At 44.6% G+C, this 17,278-nt stretch overlaps 2 protein-coding genes across 2 annotated transcripts; one reads left to right on the forward strand and one right to left on the reverse strand.

Moving 5' to 3' along the window:
• Positions 1-142: 142 nt before the first annotated feature.
• Positions 143-6,566, forward strand: LOC311102254 (TRPM8 channel-associated factor homolog). The gene is given in 17 exon segments (XM_084143529.1): positions 143-222; positions 434-695; positions 698-708; positions 712-1,088; positions 1,363-1,464; positions 1,466-1,604; positions 1,608-1,641; positions 1,644-1,888; positions 1,891-2,146; positions 2,149-2,337; positions 2,609-2,621; positions 2,623-2,692; positions 2,847-3,050; positions 3,054-3,060; positions 3,984-4,202; positions 4,814-5,151; positions 5,361-6,566. Coding segments are annotated over 16 exon segments (2,685 nt in total). The 5' UTR covers positions 143-222; positions 434-457; the 3' UTR covers positions 5,604-6,566.
• Positions 6,567-7,726: 1,160 nt separating this feature from the next.
• Positions 7,727-9,446, reverse strand: LOC311101772 (endonuclease domain-containing 1 protein). The gene is made up of 3 exons (XM_084142958.1): positions 9,057-9,446; positions 8,632-8,788; positions 7,727-8,290 (listed from the first exon to the last, which is right to left on the reverse strand). The coding sequence occupies exons 1-3, from the start codon at positions 9,354-9,356 to the stop codon at positions 7,887-7,889; spliced, it is 861 nt and encodes a 286-aa protein (XP_083999084.1). The 5' UTR covers positions 9,357-9,446; the 3' UTR covers positions 7,727-7,886.
• Between the last annotated feature and the right edge of the window lie 7,832 nt (positions 9,447-17,278).

Below are 17,278 nucleotides of genomic sequence, written 5' to 3' on the forward strand. Positions count from 1 at the left end.
ACTCCACCCATGTGAGCACACTGTATTCATACGGACTCACTGTTGACAGATGCCTCCCTTTCCCCTGCCCTGTCTCCTCAGGTCACAGTGGCCAATGTTGTGATGATCTCTTTCTTCCCTTCATTCAGACTGTGCTCCAGGTATGCTTAGTGCTCTGCTTGCTCTGAACTCCATTTTCGGCTTGACACTGATCTTCAGCTGTTGGTTTTCCTTTGTATCTAGGTAGGTTTTACAGATGCCTTTGTTTGTTCTGAACTATTTATGATGCTTTGTTGTAGAGATTACTCCAAAGTAAAAATCAGAAACTTGTTTTTATGTCATAGCAATAGTTTTAAAGAGTTAAATGCATGTACATGGACTGTCAACCTCCAGTACTTATACTGTTTTATACATATCTGTCATTTAAAATCATTATTTTCTCCACCACTTACAGGATCGGCAGCCTACAGACTAAGCCATGACCCAAAGCAGCATGTCCCGTGAGGAGGCCTATACTGTTCTGATGAGGGGGGTCAAGGAGCTAGACCTCAGCGGGCCAAACGTACCCAGCGACTTAGTTCTGATCGGCGACCAAGCCTTCCCACTGGCCATGAACGCCCATGTCCAGGTCCTGATGGCTGCCTCATTCTACGGCCGAGGTCGGGTGGTGGTGCTGATCCACGAGGGCTACCTCACCGCCTTTCCTGCCCTGGTGGAGATGCCCTGACCTAGTTGACAGGCTCCTCCTGTGACAGCACTACCGTGGGCGTCCACCAGAGCTGTAAGGCTGTGGCCGACAACCTGAGCTGCTCCAGCCTCCAACCCAAGGTGGGGGGCTTCTGCGAGGGCCTGGGAGTGTATGTGATGGATGCGTACTGTGTGGGCCCAGAGGTGAAGGAGCTGGTGGGGTTCCTGAAGGCGGGGGGCAGGCTGCTGATGGCTGGCCAGGTGTGGAGCTGGGCGGAGGGACAACTCAAACACAACACCCTGCTGTGTTTCCCTGGGAACAAGGTGTCCAGCGTGGCTGGCATCTACTTCTCGGAGCACCTTGGGGAGCTGGGTACCCTCCCTGTGCCTCCACAGATCCCTTCCAGCTGGCTGGCTGTGGCGTAAGTATTGGGCACTTCATAGAGAGAAGAGAAGGAGGCGGTGGCATATTAATATAGAGATACTGTAGTAAAACAGAAATGTATACATGGTGGTATTTTCTGCCTCATATCACCTCCTCCTATAACCAGGTGTAAAAAAAAGAAAGAGTTTATTTAACTCCAGAAATCACCTGGTTAAATCAATGTTGAATTTTTTTTTTTATTTGAGCTGTTTTTATGTGTCTAAGTTCTCTTGACACATCATATCTACACTTTCACTCTCTTCTTTCCCTAGGATAGGCAAGGACTTCAAGGATGACCTGGAGTTCCTGCTGGTGGGCGTGACTGAGTTTGATATCCAGCGCGGGGCTATTTGCTCAGAGGTGCTGGTAAACGGCATTCCCCATCGGCACCACACAGGACGGCAGGGCCTTTCTGGCCGGGGCATACTATGGCCAGGGCCGAGTCATCGTGGTCACCCATGAGGGATACTTGGGCCGAGAGCAGCTGTCCCCCTTCATGCTCAATGCTGTGTGCTAGTTAGACGAGGGTCGTAACGGCTTGGTAGGCGTCCTGCTCAGCTCGGCGCCGCCCACACCCTGCTGAGCAAGTCTGGCCTGCCCTGTGATAAGAGCGGCTTCAGGAAGGAGCTCAGCGTCTACGTCTGCACCTCCTACAGCGACGCCCAGGCCGACGAAATCCAGGACTTTAAGGCCGAGGGCGGGGTCCTGCTGATCACCTGGTACTGGGCCCAGACCAACCCGCGCCACAACGCCATGACAGGGTACGCAGGCAACCACATCCTCAACAAGATGGGCCTCAAGGCCTGTTGGGGAACACTCTGGACGCAGGCTGCTACAAGGCCCCAGTCCTGGGTCATTCCTGCTCCGAGGGCTTCCACTTCCGCCACCTGCTGCACCGCTTTGCCGGTCACGTGACCCAGGGCGAGACGCTGACGGAGCATGAGGAGGCGGGTCTGAAGAAGCTTGGCGGCAACTGCGCCAAATACCTGCACATGTGGGCGCATGACTGTGCCTCTTACACCTCGGTGGTGGCCATGCTCACTGACGTGCTGAAGGAAGCGGCATTCCCCAGGTGTGCCACAGCTGTCCGGTGATAAGCGCCAAATACCAACTGCTGCTCAGTGTGGGCGCGGAGGTGTACAAGGTGTGCCAGGACCCAGACGCCCTACTGCCTTACCTGATCAAGGACCAGCCCATGATGCCTGCCTTGTCCAATGCCAGGCTCATAATCAACTGTAAAACAGCAGGTTAGTTGGCTCTTGTTCTCTCTTATGGGACATGACCTGTAAAATTGAGGATACTGGGTCTAATGGAGATGGTTTAGTCTTGGGAACCAATATGAAACACACCATGAGTAATGGCTTAGCTAAAATGGGTGCGAGAAAATATTTTTCGCCATAACTTCTCTGCTTATGTGCAAGTTCATTGGTTAGTGTGGGAATACATGTTTCTAACCATACAATCACTATTATATATAGTTATGTTTGAATATAACCGCTACTGAACATTGTGTCTTAGGAGGAGAAGAGTGGTCTGTACCTTTCCCCTGGGATGAGGACATACATGGCCATGCCACCAGAAATCGTCAACCAGGGCTGGAAGGTATCCAATACTGCTTTTTGTTTTGTCTTATAATTCTAAAATCTATTGAATCAAATCATGTTTTATTTGTTTTGAGATCAAGCCCTTTACATGTTGATGTAAAAGCACTTTGTGAATTGATTGATTGATTGACTGATGCCCCTGTTACCATCAGGTCCAGATAGGCTGTCAGACTGACAACATTGGGAATTCGAACGAGCTGAGGCGAGCACCAGTGGTTCATGAGCGCTTCCCCATAGACTCAAAGATGATGCAGGTGTGGAACCTGTGGGGCGGACTCCTCTATCTCATCGCCCCTCCTAAGACCCAGGTGGAGGGGGTGGAGGTAATCATTCAAGGGGCTGTGCCAGCCCCCTACTAAAAGACTGGTCGGACGGGGAGGTGGGGGTCTATGATGCATTTTACACTTTGGTCTTATAATGCATCCAAGTGATGTATTATAAGGGTGTTATAACTATGAGTTGTTATAACTCATGAGTTGTTATGACAGTTTATAGCAAGTGTTATAATGCACTATAAAAGTGTTACAGAGAGTTTATTTCAATGAGACTAACCTGGATAATACCAAGTAAATAAAATATAACATAAAGTACATACACCATAAAGAGAACAAATTACGTTACTCCATCCAGTCCCCTCATTTACTCATTTACAATATGTCTGTCTGGAACCCTTTTGACTTCATCCAGGCATAATATTTCACATCGTTTAACCTCTTTTTGTACCCAATTTCTTGTAATTGAATGGAAGCTTTATTCATTTCCCGGAGTTGTATTCATGTATTCAGATCTGCTATTCATGTATTCCTAATACATAATTAAGTTGCTTCCTGCTCGCTGTTGCCATTTTGAATGTACGATAATGACGGCTGCCAGAGATTAAAGAGGAAATGACACAGCCTTTGTTCTGCATGAAACATCTGTAGAATACAGAGATACACTAAGCTTAGAACAGCTATGCTCTCAGATAGACTGTGTAATTGCAGCTGTGTTACTAAAACTGAAATCCCTGCTGTTATGAGAATTGATTTGCAATGTGCTACTCATCATTGTGGTAGGAAATGATACTGTACCAAATGTCTGGTAATTGTCATCATGAAGGCCATTTAATGTATGTTGTTCACCTATGCTAGGCCCATGGGTTTCCTCTAATTGGCATACCAAGCTGAGATGAGATTGATTGATTGATCATGAAGACACACACATCCTGGTCATAACACCTCATTAAAATGATACATTCTGTCAAATGATCCAGGATTTTCCTCCAAACCTTGCCTCTCTCCTCTCTCTAGGGGTGACCACACCTGCAGACTGGGCAGTTCAGCGGACTGCCCCTTCCCCCTGTGCAGAGATGGAGTTTGAGAACATCATCCTGACTGTCCACTCTGACGTGGTCCGAGGTCTGGATCGGCCTGACCTGGTGGCGGCGCTCTGGGATGACATCATGAGGGGGATAGCTGACCTGGCCGCCGTCCCCACCAAGTTCCCCTGCAAGGAGCGCTTTGTGGCCGGTCAGCGTCTGTCCCTCTTATTTCTTAGCATGGACAAACAGTCATGACTGGAATTGTCTATGGTAGGGGACTAGGGATTGTGTAATTGTTGGATATGAACAGGAAAAAGAGAGATTATCTGAAAAGACATTGACCCAACATTTCTAAAATGTATTTTGAGTCAGGTAGGACAGTACCTTTACAGTTTCTAAATGCGCGAGTTGTTGTGCTGTAGAAAATGTGTTGTACGCAAGAGTGACCTACACTCTTAGAAAAAAAAGGTTATATCTAGAACCAAAAAGGGTTCTTCGGCTGTCCCCATATGAGAACCCTTTTAAGAACCCCTTTTGGTTCCAGGTAGAACCCTTTTGGTTCCAGGTAGAACCCTTTTGTTTCCAGGTAGAACCCTTTTGGTTCCAGGTAGAACCCTTTTTGGTTCCATGTAGAACCCTTTCCACAGAGCTACCTGGAACCAAAAAGGATTATCCCATGGGGACAACCGCAGAACCCTTTTGGAACCCTTAAAAAAAAAAAAGAGTGTATAGCAGTGGGCTGCACAACCTCTGCCCTGACAGTATCCAGACATTGAGCTGACCCTCTCCTTCCTCTCTCTCTCCCCCCCCCCCCTACAGGCTTCATGCATGCAGGCTACCCTATCATGATACAATCATCCTCATCCCCAGACCTGATGAACCCAGTGGCAGCCTGCAGCTCGGGCCTGTGGGGAGCCATCCACGAGCTGGGCCACAACCAGCAGAGAGTAGTCTGGGAGTTCCCCTCGCACACCACTGAGTGCACGTGTAACCTGTGGTCCGTGTACGTGCACGAGGAGGTGTTGGGGGTGAATCAGGATCAGGCCCACCCCAACATGGTGCTGGCCAACCGACAGAGCCGTGCCGAGGGGTATGCTAAAGAGGGCAGGAATCTGGCCAGCTGGGACATGTGGGTGGCACTGGAGACCTACATGCAGGTGACAGGAGATTGTAGTGACATATACTGTATAGTACACCCTGCTGCAGAGTATGTTGTGTACAAACCCTACAATTAGTGCTTGTGAAAAGGCATGTGTAGATAGATAGGAAAGTATAGATGCTACAGTAAAACATCTACAAAAAATGTACTTTATCTAGGGTTGAGTTTGAGTAAACAGTTTCTCTTTGTCATCCTCCTTCCCACCAGCTCCAGGACCAGTTTGTCTGGGACGCGTTCAAGAAGGTATTTGCTGCCTACCACACCATGCAGAACGTGCCCAATGACAACCAGGGCAAGATGAACCTTTATGCTGAGACCTTCTCCCCTACGGTAGAGAGGAACCTGGCTCCTTTCTTCAAGGCCTGGGGCTGGCCCATTAAGCCCGCTACAGAGGAAAAGCTCTCTAACCTTCCGGTGTGGAGCAACCACCCTATGGCCCAGTATGGCTGACCTATAGAGGAGGTCACCCCCTTATATTGGGGGTAACAGGTCAGGGATTGCTGGTGAAGGGTAGGTACCGTTTGGTGACAGGTTAAGGTAAAGGAGTAGTGACTAGGGCTTTGCTGGCCTGGTGTAGAAATGCTACTGCAAGAATCATGGTTGCGTCTGTTGTGCAAATAAATAAATAATTGTAACGGTTTTCGAAGTCATCACAAAGGGCTGGCTGAGGATATTGGGGGTCTATTGTTTCTATAAATGCAATTGTATATTCTATTGCACTTCAGAAGAGTCCTCGCATGTGCCTTATTCATCATAAGTTGGATGTTTTACAGGGTCAATTTCATTCCAAATGTAGTTATGTGCCCAGTAAGGCACCTTATTCTGAAGTCGTATATGTTTTTGATACTGTATACAAAGCTAAAGAAATGTACCTCTTGTTAAATAATTTGTATTATTATACAGTTGAAGTCGGAAGTTTACATACACCTTAGCCAAATACATTTAAACTCAGTTTTTCACAATTCCTGACATTTAATCCTAGTAAAAATTCCCTGTCTTAGGTCAGTTAGGATCACCACTTTATTTTAAGAATGTGAAATGTAAGAATAATAGTAGAGAGTGATTTATTTCAGCTTTTATTTCTTTCATCACATTCCCAGTGGGTCAGACGTTTACATACACTCAATTAGTATTTGGTAGCATTGCCTTTAAATTGTTTAACTTGGGTCAAACGTTTTGGGTAGCCTTCCACAAGCTTCCCACAATAAGTTGGGTGAATTTTGGCCCATTGCTCCTGACAGAGCTGATGTAACTGAGTCAGGTTTGTAGGCCTCCTTGCTCGCACGCTTTTTCAGTTCTGCCCACAAATGTTCTATAGGATTGAGGTCAGGGCTTTGTGATGGCCACTCCAATACCTTGACTTTGTTGTCCTTAAGCCATTTTGCCACAACTTTGGAAGTATGCTTGGGGTCATTGTCCATTTGGAAGACCCATTTGCGACCAAGCTTTAACTTCCTGACTGATGTCTTGAGATGTTGCTTCAATATATCCACATAATTTTCCTTCCTCATGATGCCATCTATTTTGTGAAGTGCACCAGTCCCTCCTGCAGCAAAGCACCCCCACAGCATGATGCTGCCACCCCCGTGCTTCACGGTTGGGATGGTGTTCTTCGGCTTGCAAGCGTTCCCTTTTTCCTCCAAACATAACGATGGTCATTATGGCCAAACAGTTCTATTTTTGTTTCATCAGACCAGAGGACAGTTCTCCAAAAAGTACGATCTTTGTCCCCATGTGCAGTTGCAAACCGTAGTCTGGCTTTTCTATGGCAGTTTTGGAGCAGTGGCTTCTTCCTTGCTGAGCAGAATTTCAGGTTATGTCGATATTGTACTCGTTTTACTGTGGTTATAGATACTTTTGTACCTGTTTCCTCCAGCATCTTCACAAGGTCCTTTGCTGTTGTTCTGGGATTGATTTGCACTTTTCGCACCAAAGTACGTTCATCTCTAGGAGACAGAACGCGTCTCAATCCTGAGCGGTATGACGGCTGCGTGGTCCCATGGTGTTTATACTTGCAGACTATTGTTTGTACAGATGAACGTGGTACCTTCAGGCGTTTGGAAATTGCTCCCAAGGATGAACCAGACTTGTGGAGGTCTACCATTTTTTTTCTGAGGTCTTGGCTGATTTCTTTAGATTTTCCCATGATGTCAAGCAAAGAGGCACTGAGTTTGAAGGTAGGCCTTGAAATACATCCACAGGTACACCTCCAATTGACTCAAATTATGTCAATTAGCCTATCAGAAGCTTCTAAAGCCATGACATCATTTTCTGGAATTTTCCAAACTGTTTAAAGGCACAGTCAACTTAGTGTATGTAAACTTCTGACCCACTGGAATTGTGATACAGTGAATTATAATTGAAATAATCTGTCTGTAAACAATTACTTGTGTCATGCACAAAGTAGATGTCCTAACCGACTTGCCAAAACTATAGTTTGTTAACAAGAAATTTGTGGAGTGGTTGAAAAACGAGTTTTAATGACTCCAACCTAAGTGTATGTAAACTTCTGACTTCAACTGTATTATTCTCACTTATTCCCAGAAAGCACATATAAAGACTAATAAAATGTGTATCTCTCCAAACATAGTTCTTTATTTATCCACTGTAGTTCATCATTTCATTTTCACAGTAGGAAGCACATGACTGGGCTGAAAGACTGGTACTGATATGTGAACTGAAGTTTTAGCTCACCTTGCTGCTGTCAAATCATGAATAGAAATGAGTGGGATACTACTCCTCGGTCACTGCCTGGCAGTTGTTGTGGAACAACTCCCCTATTGGTGTGTTAGAGTACTGCTGCAGGAAACCATTCAGCTCCAGCAGTGAGTGCTGGTCCACTCGGTTCTGCTCGGTGTTGAGGGCGGTGGCGCCACCGCTACGGACAGGCTTACCGTTGTTGTCCACACAGCAGTAGGCGTTCCAGATGTACTCTGGGATGTTGACGCGTCGGACGTTGTTCTTGACAATCCAGTTGTCTGTGGAGGGGATGGCGCCAACCAGCACGTAGGCCTGGGCACACTGGGCCTTGAACAGGTCTGTGAGCTGGGACTCGTGGCGGACCCAGGCGTTCTGGTTGAGCTTGGGATTCTGGGGCACCACGTTGGTCAGGGTGAAGGTGGCATTACGACTGGGGACTTGGGGAGAAAAGGAAGGGAGTGACCGTGTGAGATTAAGGAGAGAGGAAAAGGAGAGATATACTGTAGGTTTAAGCAATTTGTCATGAGATTAATTACTAAGTGTTACAAAGTAGCAATGGCATGTTGAGGCCCACTTGGAGTCAACTTTGAGGCAACGTTGCGTGTTTGCTGGGTTGCATTCATACTTGGGTTTACCTTGTACTTAACTTTAAGTTCAACAGTCTACCATCATCACAGTAGTCCACAGTGAACTAAGAAACAATCCTAACAACATTAGCATTGAAATGCTGTTGCATGAAATCTTTTTAAAACAGAGTCTGTATTGTGTAGGAGACTACCTGCATGGTGTCCATTGGGGTTGAGATGGCCGCGGTCGAAGCCAGAGTGGGTGTAGTCCTCGTTGAGCGCCTGTCTCTCGCCCAGGTAAACCCCAGGGTGATCCTTCCCTAGCCAGTACTCATCCTTCATCTCTGCACCCCACGTAAGGTTCACAAGCTGGGAGGGAAAATAAACTGCTGTTACAACCCCACGCTTCAGATCAATTCAAACAGAAAATAGAATTTTATTTTTCTAAACTTTTTAGCCATTTATTTTGGCAACAATCTGCCTCCATATCGTACAACACAGGACACAACAAACATGATGATCTAGAGCTTTTTTGTATTTGGGTCACCAACATAGTTATTGATGTGAGTTGTTGAGACCGTCCTATTGCATGTCAGTGTCTAGCCACAGACACATCTGTCCTGTTCTCATGACCCACCTGTGGCTCCACAAACCAGTGCTTCTCCCTGCCCCCTCCGCTGCTGGGCTGGAAGCGGTAGGCTGAATACACAGCAATGTGGTGGTTGGTGTCGTACAGCGTGGCAAAGTGATACCTGTTGTAGAAGCGCTGGCACAGGCGGGCAGCGCCGGGAGTGGCAGCGCCCCAGCCCGGTACCTTCCCCTGGTAGAAATACTCCACACACTCTGGGACCTCCTCGAAGTTGGCCACCACATCCCCCTCAACAAGGGACAGGGTTCCAGCCAGGAGGACACACAGGGCTACCGGGACTGGCATCATTGGATGGGACGTTCCTACTTCCTAGTTGATTGCTTTCTCCTCGTGTTCTCTGGTCTCGACTAGATGTGTCTGTCCACTCACCTGTCCTGCACCAAGCTGTGCCTCTGAAGCAGAGCCCAATGGTTGAACCTATATAGTCCATTTAACCAGCATTGCCCCTTTAAACAGCACTGCCCCTTTAACCGGCTTTTCCACTTGTTACACTGTAATTTCCTCTATCTCTGCTTGCTTGACACGTGAAGGTCACAGGGACTGGGTAGATCCAAATATACATGGTTCTCTCAGGTGGTGTGTACGTTACATAGACCAGCTGTAATGCTTTTGCTCTGTGTACTCAGTGTTTATCTGCAACTCTTGTAATGCTGTATTTACGCTGTATTTCACTGATGGTGAGGAGAAGGTTGATGTGAGGTGAACTTGACTTGCTCTGTCAGGTCATCTGTGTCTAAGTCCCTCCAGAGTGAGATACAGGAGACATAGTTGGTTTGATATAATGATCTTCAATAGGGCCCAGTACTCAGCATTTGGGCACTGAGATTTGTGTATACTGTTTTGTGATTGGAAGGTGTATGCAGTACAGGACAGTGTGTGTTCATGCTGGTCATCAGTATGATGTCCTTGTGAATCATTCCGCTATACAGGAAGCAGCTGTCTTAACTCAAACAATCTGCCCTAGGAACAATACCAATAAATTCCTATAGCAATAAATCAAATTGTATTTATGACATGTGCTGAATACAGCTGGTGTTGACTTTACAGTGAAATGCTTGCTTATGAACGTTTCCCAACAACGCAGAGTTTAGTAACTAACGAGGAATAACATAAAATACACAAGAACGGAGCTACAGTGGGGGGAAAAAGTATTTAGTCAGCCACCAATTGTGCAAGTTCACCCACTTAAAAAGATGAGAGAGGCCTGTAATTTTCATCATAGGTACACGTCAACTATGACAGACAAATTGAGAGAGAAAAAAATCCAGAAAATCACATTGTAGGATTTTTTATGAATTTATTTGCAAATTATGGTGGAAAATAAGTATTTGGTCACCTACAAACAAGCAGGATTTCTGGCTCTCACAGACCTGTAACTTCTTCTTTAAGAGGCTCCTCTGTCCTCCACTCGTTACCTGTATTAATGGCACCTGTTTGAACTTGTTATCAGTATAAAATACACCTGTCCACAACCTCAAACAGTCACACTCCAAACTCCACTATGGCCAAGACCAAAGGACGACTGATCCGTGTAAAGGAAAGAATGAATGGGGCCATGTATCGTGAGATTTTGAGTGAAAACCTCCATCCATCAGCAAGGGCATTGAAGATGAAACGTGGCTGGGTCTTTCAGCATGACAATGATCCCAAACACACCGCCCGGGCAATGAAGGCGTGGCTTCGTAAGAAGCATTTCAAGGTCCTGGAGTGGCCTAGCCAGTCTCCAGATCTCAACCCCATAGAAAATCTTTGGAGGGAGTTGAAAGTCCGTGTTGCCCAGCGACAGCCCCAAAACATCACTGCTCTAGAGGAGATCTACATGGAGGAATGGGCCAAAATACCAGCAACAGTGTGTGAAAACCTTGTGAAGACTTACAGAAAACGTTTGACCTGTGTCATTGCCAACAAAGGGTATATAACAAAGTATTGAGAAACTTTTGTTATTGACCAAATACTTATTTTCAACCATAATTTGCAAATAAATTCATAAAAAATCATACAATGTGATTTTCTGGATTTTTTTCCCTCAATTTGTCTGTCATAGTTGACATGTACCTATGATGAAAATGACAGGCCTCTCTCATCTTTTTAAGTGGGAGAACTTGCACAATTGGTGGCTGACTAAATACTTTTTTCCCCCACTGTATATACAGGAAGTACCAGTACCAGATCAATGTGCAAAGGTACGAGGTATTTGAGGTAGACATGTACATGAAGGCAGGGTAAAGTAACTAGGCATCAGGATAGATAATATTAAGAGTAAAATAAAGAACAGAGTAGCAGCAGCATATGATGAGTGTGAAAGTGTGCGTGTATGTGTGTTTGTGCTGTATTGGTATGCATGTGTATGTGTGTGTGTGTTCGTATGTATGTAGTGTTTGTGAATGTGTCAGGGTTTTGTGTGTGTGTAGATGGGGTGTATATAAAGTCTAGTGAGTGTGTGTAGGGTCAGTGCAAGATAGTCAGTGCAGAAAGTTTGGGTACCATTAATTGACTATTTAGCAGAAAAATGAAAATCTGAAAAATGAGATAGCAATGTACATTGTTAGGTCAAACTTCTAAATGACACATACATTTCTCCTTCACATCTCAATCTTATTGTAGAGCTTTTATGAAGTGGTGTTGGTGTAGTCAAAGTCAATGGCTAAGTCTTGGTTGTATAACAGTTGTCTCATGTGTTGGTTTCCCAGGCAAGGGTCAACCTGGCTAGAGTCCTGGTCTGGTCTCACCCTCTTGGCACATGCGCTCACCCAGGAACCCTAAGAGGCATGAGGGGAAAATACTGCAGATAAGATTAGAGAGATCAAACCAGGCATGGTTTTTCCACAACAGTATGAGGACGCTTATATCAAATAAATAATTTGACCATAAGCTTGTTAATTCAGATCTACAGTATACAGTACAGTCTTATATTTCTCATGTATAGTAAGTACTTTGCTTTGGCCATGCATTCACAACATCTTTCATATAAATCATTCACACCATGTTGCATTCAAAGTGGTAACTGGCTGTCATATATTGTGTCTGGTTGCCACATTCACACAGACAGAGTATATTGTAATTGGGGTTGGTGCTGCTCTTAAAGTCTGCCACTAGATGTCAGGTGTGTATCAGATGTTTAGGGTGTAAAAGGGAGGCCTGGCCAAATGTCCCATGGTCATCATGGTACAACATTCCAGAATGCAGGCAGTACCAGTACTAATTTTTACCCAGTATATATTTATCCACTAGACATTGTTGTAGAATTGAAATGTGCTACATCTCAAAGTGTAGAATTATTGTCTCGAGGATTTGTTTTCCAGGAAAGAAAGAGCAGGGCACAAATTCATTTGCAGCTATAAAACATGAGTGACAAGTGAACGCAATTAAGCTTAATAATGACAACTGTTTCTAATAACCCAGTCGTTGATTTGTCAAGACTGCATCACTGGATGTGAATAAGCTTTTCTTCACTTACAGGCCCACGTGCCTACATTGACATTGATCCTGGTCACTCAATTGATTGGCCCATTCCTTTTTAATTGCCTGTTGTCACTAATCACATGGATTATGGGTAAATAATGCTTATGGATCAGACAGGTTATTACTTTAATAGTCGTCTGTCTGGACGCCAATGATTTGTTCAGAAGTGCTGCTATCCTAGTAAGTTGCAAGCCATTGTTGTGTATACTGTATAGTAAAATGTGTGAATAGTTATGTGTGTAGTATGTGAGTGATACAGTACTGGGCCAATGACTACCTGAACTGTGCTTAGTTGCTTGAGTGTTCCAAATCTTGAGCCCTTTCCACAAATTCACATCTATCTACCTGTCTGGTAGGCTACTGCTGGACCTAAAGTGGGCTATAGCTGGACTGAGTAAATCATTCAGAGCACAGTCTAAGGTCCTAATGGCCCAGTGACTTGAGGAGACAAAACGTGAGACTGCATCCCAGACTATTCTTAAGCCTTATCAGCCTTAGACCAGACAGACAGAATAAAATAGGTAGCCTACAGTTTAGGCAACCCCCATCACCCAATACCCCATCACACCCCCTTCATTTCCCTCTTCTTTCCCAACGTCAATTCATTTAAGATGTATTCATACATTTCCAATATATGTATGTATGAGTCCCCACTCCTTCCCTCCCCGCACCCCACCCCATTACTGTAATCCATCACTGTTCCATCATCCATCATGCAAACAGCCCCCAAGTTACCATGGCAACCACCATGGGCCCAGCTATGCGCAGCTCTTCTCTGATTGGCTGGCACAGAGGCAGTCTGAGCCTGTCTGGTAGATGTGGTAATTGGCTGGGAGTCTCAAACCCCAACCCCCCCCCCTCACATACAGATACACACAAAACACGCATACAGTACTATAAACACACACACAGACAAACAACCCTCCCACAAAAGCTTCACAGACATCCTTGGAGATGGAAGAGGGAGACAAGGAGTCAGAATAACGTGGGTAGGAAGAGAGGGGGGAGTAGACTAGTAGTAGTCTGTTTGTTGCATGGGTGGAGGGCTGGAGGGATATACAGAACTTGGGATAAGGTGAAAGTGGGAATTTTGCCAAGGAATGGATGGAAGAATCGTATTCCAATAATATATCTATATATTTGTTTAAATACACATTTCCCCAAAGAAAAAGTGTGCACTCGTGATGATTCTGGCTTCTGGAAGGTGAAGAATGGATTTGCTTCACTTGTCATGTTCAGCCAGGTCTCTCCAGGACTACAGTATCATAGATGCCTATTCTCCAATATATCACATACAAACATTGGAGCTCAAAGAGACCATGTTTACTTTCAAGCCAAAAGAGGTTCAAGGAATGCAGTCATACTGTGGTAGATCATTATATTTTTGGGAGAAAAGTGCCCACGTGGGTTTATTGATCCAAGCTCCAAACCATCTATTGTAAATAACATATTTATGACACTTAAAACATAATGGGATTAATTTTCAGCTTCTCACATTTTCTTCAGAAATACACAAACATTGCTAAATTGGTGAGTGTTCAGAAGCTCCACACAGACATACACCACAGCAGACGTTTTCAGGAGTTACGACTTTTATTTATGATTGTTTGTAAATGAAAAAAGGAGTCAGGAGAGAAAAATTTGGGGAAATTGGGTGCCTCGAGAAAGACCGATGAATTTACAATGAATGAATGAATGACAGCGGCAATGACAGCTATGCAGTTGCAGTCAATATTTCAAAGCGTTCCCAGGTAGGTAGGAGACAGTAAAGAAAGAAAAAACAGCCCACATGTCCAGGAAGATTTGATCTCCCTAAGGGTAAATACTAACAAATTCATTTTATCCAGTGTTTATTTTTTTCCAACAGACAGTTACAAGAAAGGAAAATGTGCACACACTCACACAGGAATTTCTTATTTGGGGAATAAGAAAGATCACAGCACAACAATTTACAAGAGGGCCAGAATCCTGCTTCGTTTGAGGACTGGCCAATAATCTTCTTTCCCTTCTGATCCCACCCCCAGTCTAAAGATGGGGAAGGAGTGAAGGATCCTTTAGACGGAACAGGACAGATCACTGGGTGACCCCCTGTCTTAGCTCAGTTTCTGAGGGGGGGGGGGGTCAAAGGTCATATCTGAGCTTGAGTCACCCCTCTTTCTGCAACTGCATCTTCTCAGATAGTACAATCAAAGTAGTTTGACTCCACCACATCCTCATAAGTGCCAGGAATAAATTCAGAAGGAAAGGCTTATTATCAGTAAACACTTTCAGATCAGCTCACCTCACTCACACAGAATCCCAAATCATCCCCTGGCTATTACCTCAGCACTGGCTCTGAACACAACTCTGATTGGGTATTGGTGGGAAACTTAAATAAAAGGATGAAACAGTAATGTCGTGAAGGTTTTCACATTGTCTTTTGAGGAGTCTGTCCATTAAAAGGTGAAGAGTTGAATTATTGAACGATTCACCGCTAGGACACAATCTATCATGACACATTGCACCTATCACAATCAAGGGGCCCCAAAGTCAGTAGAATGACATTCTGTCACTCTGGCCCAATCCCAGATCTGTTCTCCAAGGGTCATTGTCATGCGACAGCACAAACAGATCTGGGATCAGGCTACTGTCACTCAGGGCCAACTACAGTAGCGAGGACTGAGGCTTCAGCAGTACCCATTCTAGCATAGTACACTAGTGTTGACTGTATTCTTGGATGTATCGGCATGCAGCTTGTGTCATGGAGTGGAAGTTTGAAAAATAATAACCGTCTTTTGACTGTGTTTGTTTGTTTTTCTATGACCTCATTATTAGTTTAAAGAGACACTGTGTACATCCCAAATGGCACCCTATTCCCTATGTGGTGCACTACTTTTCACCAGAGCCCTATGGCTACTGTTCAAAAGTAGTGCTCTATAAAGAGGATAGCGTGTCATTTGGAATGGAACCACTGACAGACAGCACCTTCAAGTCTGTCTGTGTGTCTCTCCCTCTCTCTCACACACATAGACACACACACGTACACACGCGTACACACACTCTTGCTAAAACAAACAAACACACTGTGCAAAATGTTTGAAGTATAAAAACATCAACAAAAACAAATAAGAGAACAATACTGAGAAAGAAGAGGTGAAAACATCCCTAGTTATTCAAGAAAAATAAATAAAGTAGATATCAAAATATGAAATCGAGAGAATTTCTGGTATCACACATGCCTAAATGATGGTACATACATTTTGGGTAGCGCAGGTAGTAACATTTTCCCCAACATGGCTGTGTGTGTTGGATCGTACCATAGTAGAATATAAACACACACATTTGAAGAGTAGAGACATTCCAAATATGGAGGCAAATATGACAACCACTTTTAAGTGCATTAAAATAGACAGAAATTGTATTTTTGAGTTCATATTTCGATATGCACTGAGAGACGGTGAATTATGAAATGGCAATTAGCCTTTTTGATAGACAGAGAGAGTGACAATCTATTTACAGCTAAATGTCTCCCAACTTAAAGCTCTAGGAAGAGTAGGAGGGATCATTGGACCAATCAAAGTTGCAGTGTCATACAATAGTCCAGTCAGATAGGCCACTGGGAGAGGGGACTTTGGGTTGAAAAAAGACTTGTCTCAGTGCAAGCTCACAAACACACATGCTGGCGTACCAGTTAGTAGAAGTCCTCTGCTTTTAGCTTACTCTTTGAAAGCACATTATATACAAGGTCCTAGCACGCAAAGCAGTCTTGCAGATAGTAAAGAGCTCATTCTACTAGTTTTGATGACTTTTCACAAAAATGAGTTATCCTTCGAGAAAAAAAAGGGCTCGGAAGAGAGAAATGGCGCAAGCTGGCTTGAATTCGTTTGGTCCAACAGAAAACATAATACAGTAAGTCATGGTGGTGTTTCTAGGAATCAGAATCATCAGAAGCCCCTCCCATTCCTACTCCCCGACCCTGCCATAGGTCCTGCCTAGCACCTGGTTGGCTACGGTTGGCTCTCATTTCCACACAGTTTTAGGAGGGCACATTTACCCTCACACACACACACACACACACGCACATATACAGATGGACACACACACACACACTCAACTTTACCCAAATGGGTCACAAACACATTATTGCGAATTAAGTGTGCTTTCTTAAATACATTTTATCTTTAAAATATCTTTAAAAACTATCATGTTAACACCATGCAAATAAAGTACCAAATAAAATGTAACAAAAAAACAAAACAAAAAAAACATTTGGGCCCTGTATTTTTGACAAGGCCAGACATTAAAACCTGCATTGTCCACACTTAAAACATACCTACATTCTTGCTACACACACAGACAAAATACACCAAGCTCAGCCAAAGTCATAGCAGTCTCATGTTGGCTTTTTCAGTTGTTGTTTTGAAGGAAATGAAGGTAACAAGAAAACCTTTACTCTAATTCATTATTTTTTTGGACACACAATTTGATCTAAGTGGCTGATGGCAGAGTGACAACCTCTCCACTCCCTCTCCTCTGTAAATGTCATAAAGCCACAATAGCTCTAGGCGATGGTATCAATCTCAGAGTACTTCACTTTCAAAGGCTTTGAGTGGCGGCTCCATGTGGGAGGAAGGGGGCGGGGCTGCAGCTGCTTTAAACCTAACGAGGAGTCTGGTCGTCACTACAGCCTGCTTCTCCCTCTCTGTGTGTACTCTGTTGCCAGGGCCACGGCCGAGTGGATGGGAGTATAAGGCCACAGTGACAGCTGA

The sequence above is a fragment of the Coregonus lavaretus genome (genome assembly GCF_964263955.1).
Source record: "Coregonus lavaretus genome assembly, chromosome: 26".
NCBI lineage: Eukaryota > Metazoa > Chordata > Actinopteri > Salmoniformes > Salmonidae > Coregonus > Coregonus lavaretus.

Coding starts and splice junctions, on each gene's coding strand:
- LOC311101772 (XM_084142958.1), bottom strand. CDS start 9,356: ATGATGCCAGTCCCGGTAGCCCTGTGTGTCCTCCTGGCTGGAACCCTG. Junction 8,789..9,056: donor ACTGGTTTGTGGAGCCACAG/GTGGGTCATGAG, acceptor TTTCCCTCCCAG/CTTGTGAACCTTACGTGGGG. Junction 8,291..8,631: donor CCCCAATGGACACCATGCAG/GTAGTCTCCTAC, acceptor TTTCTCCCCAAG/TCCCCAGTCGTAATGCCACC.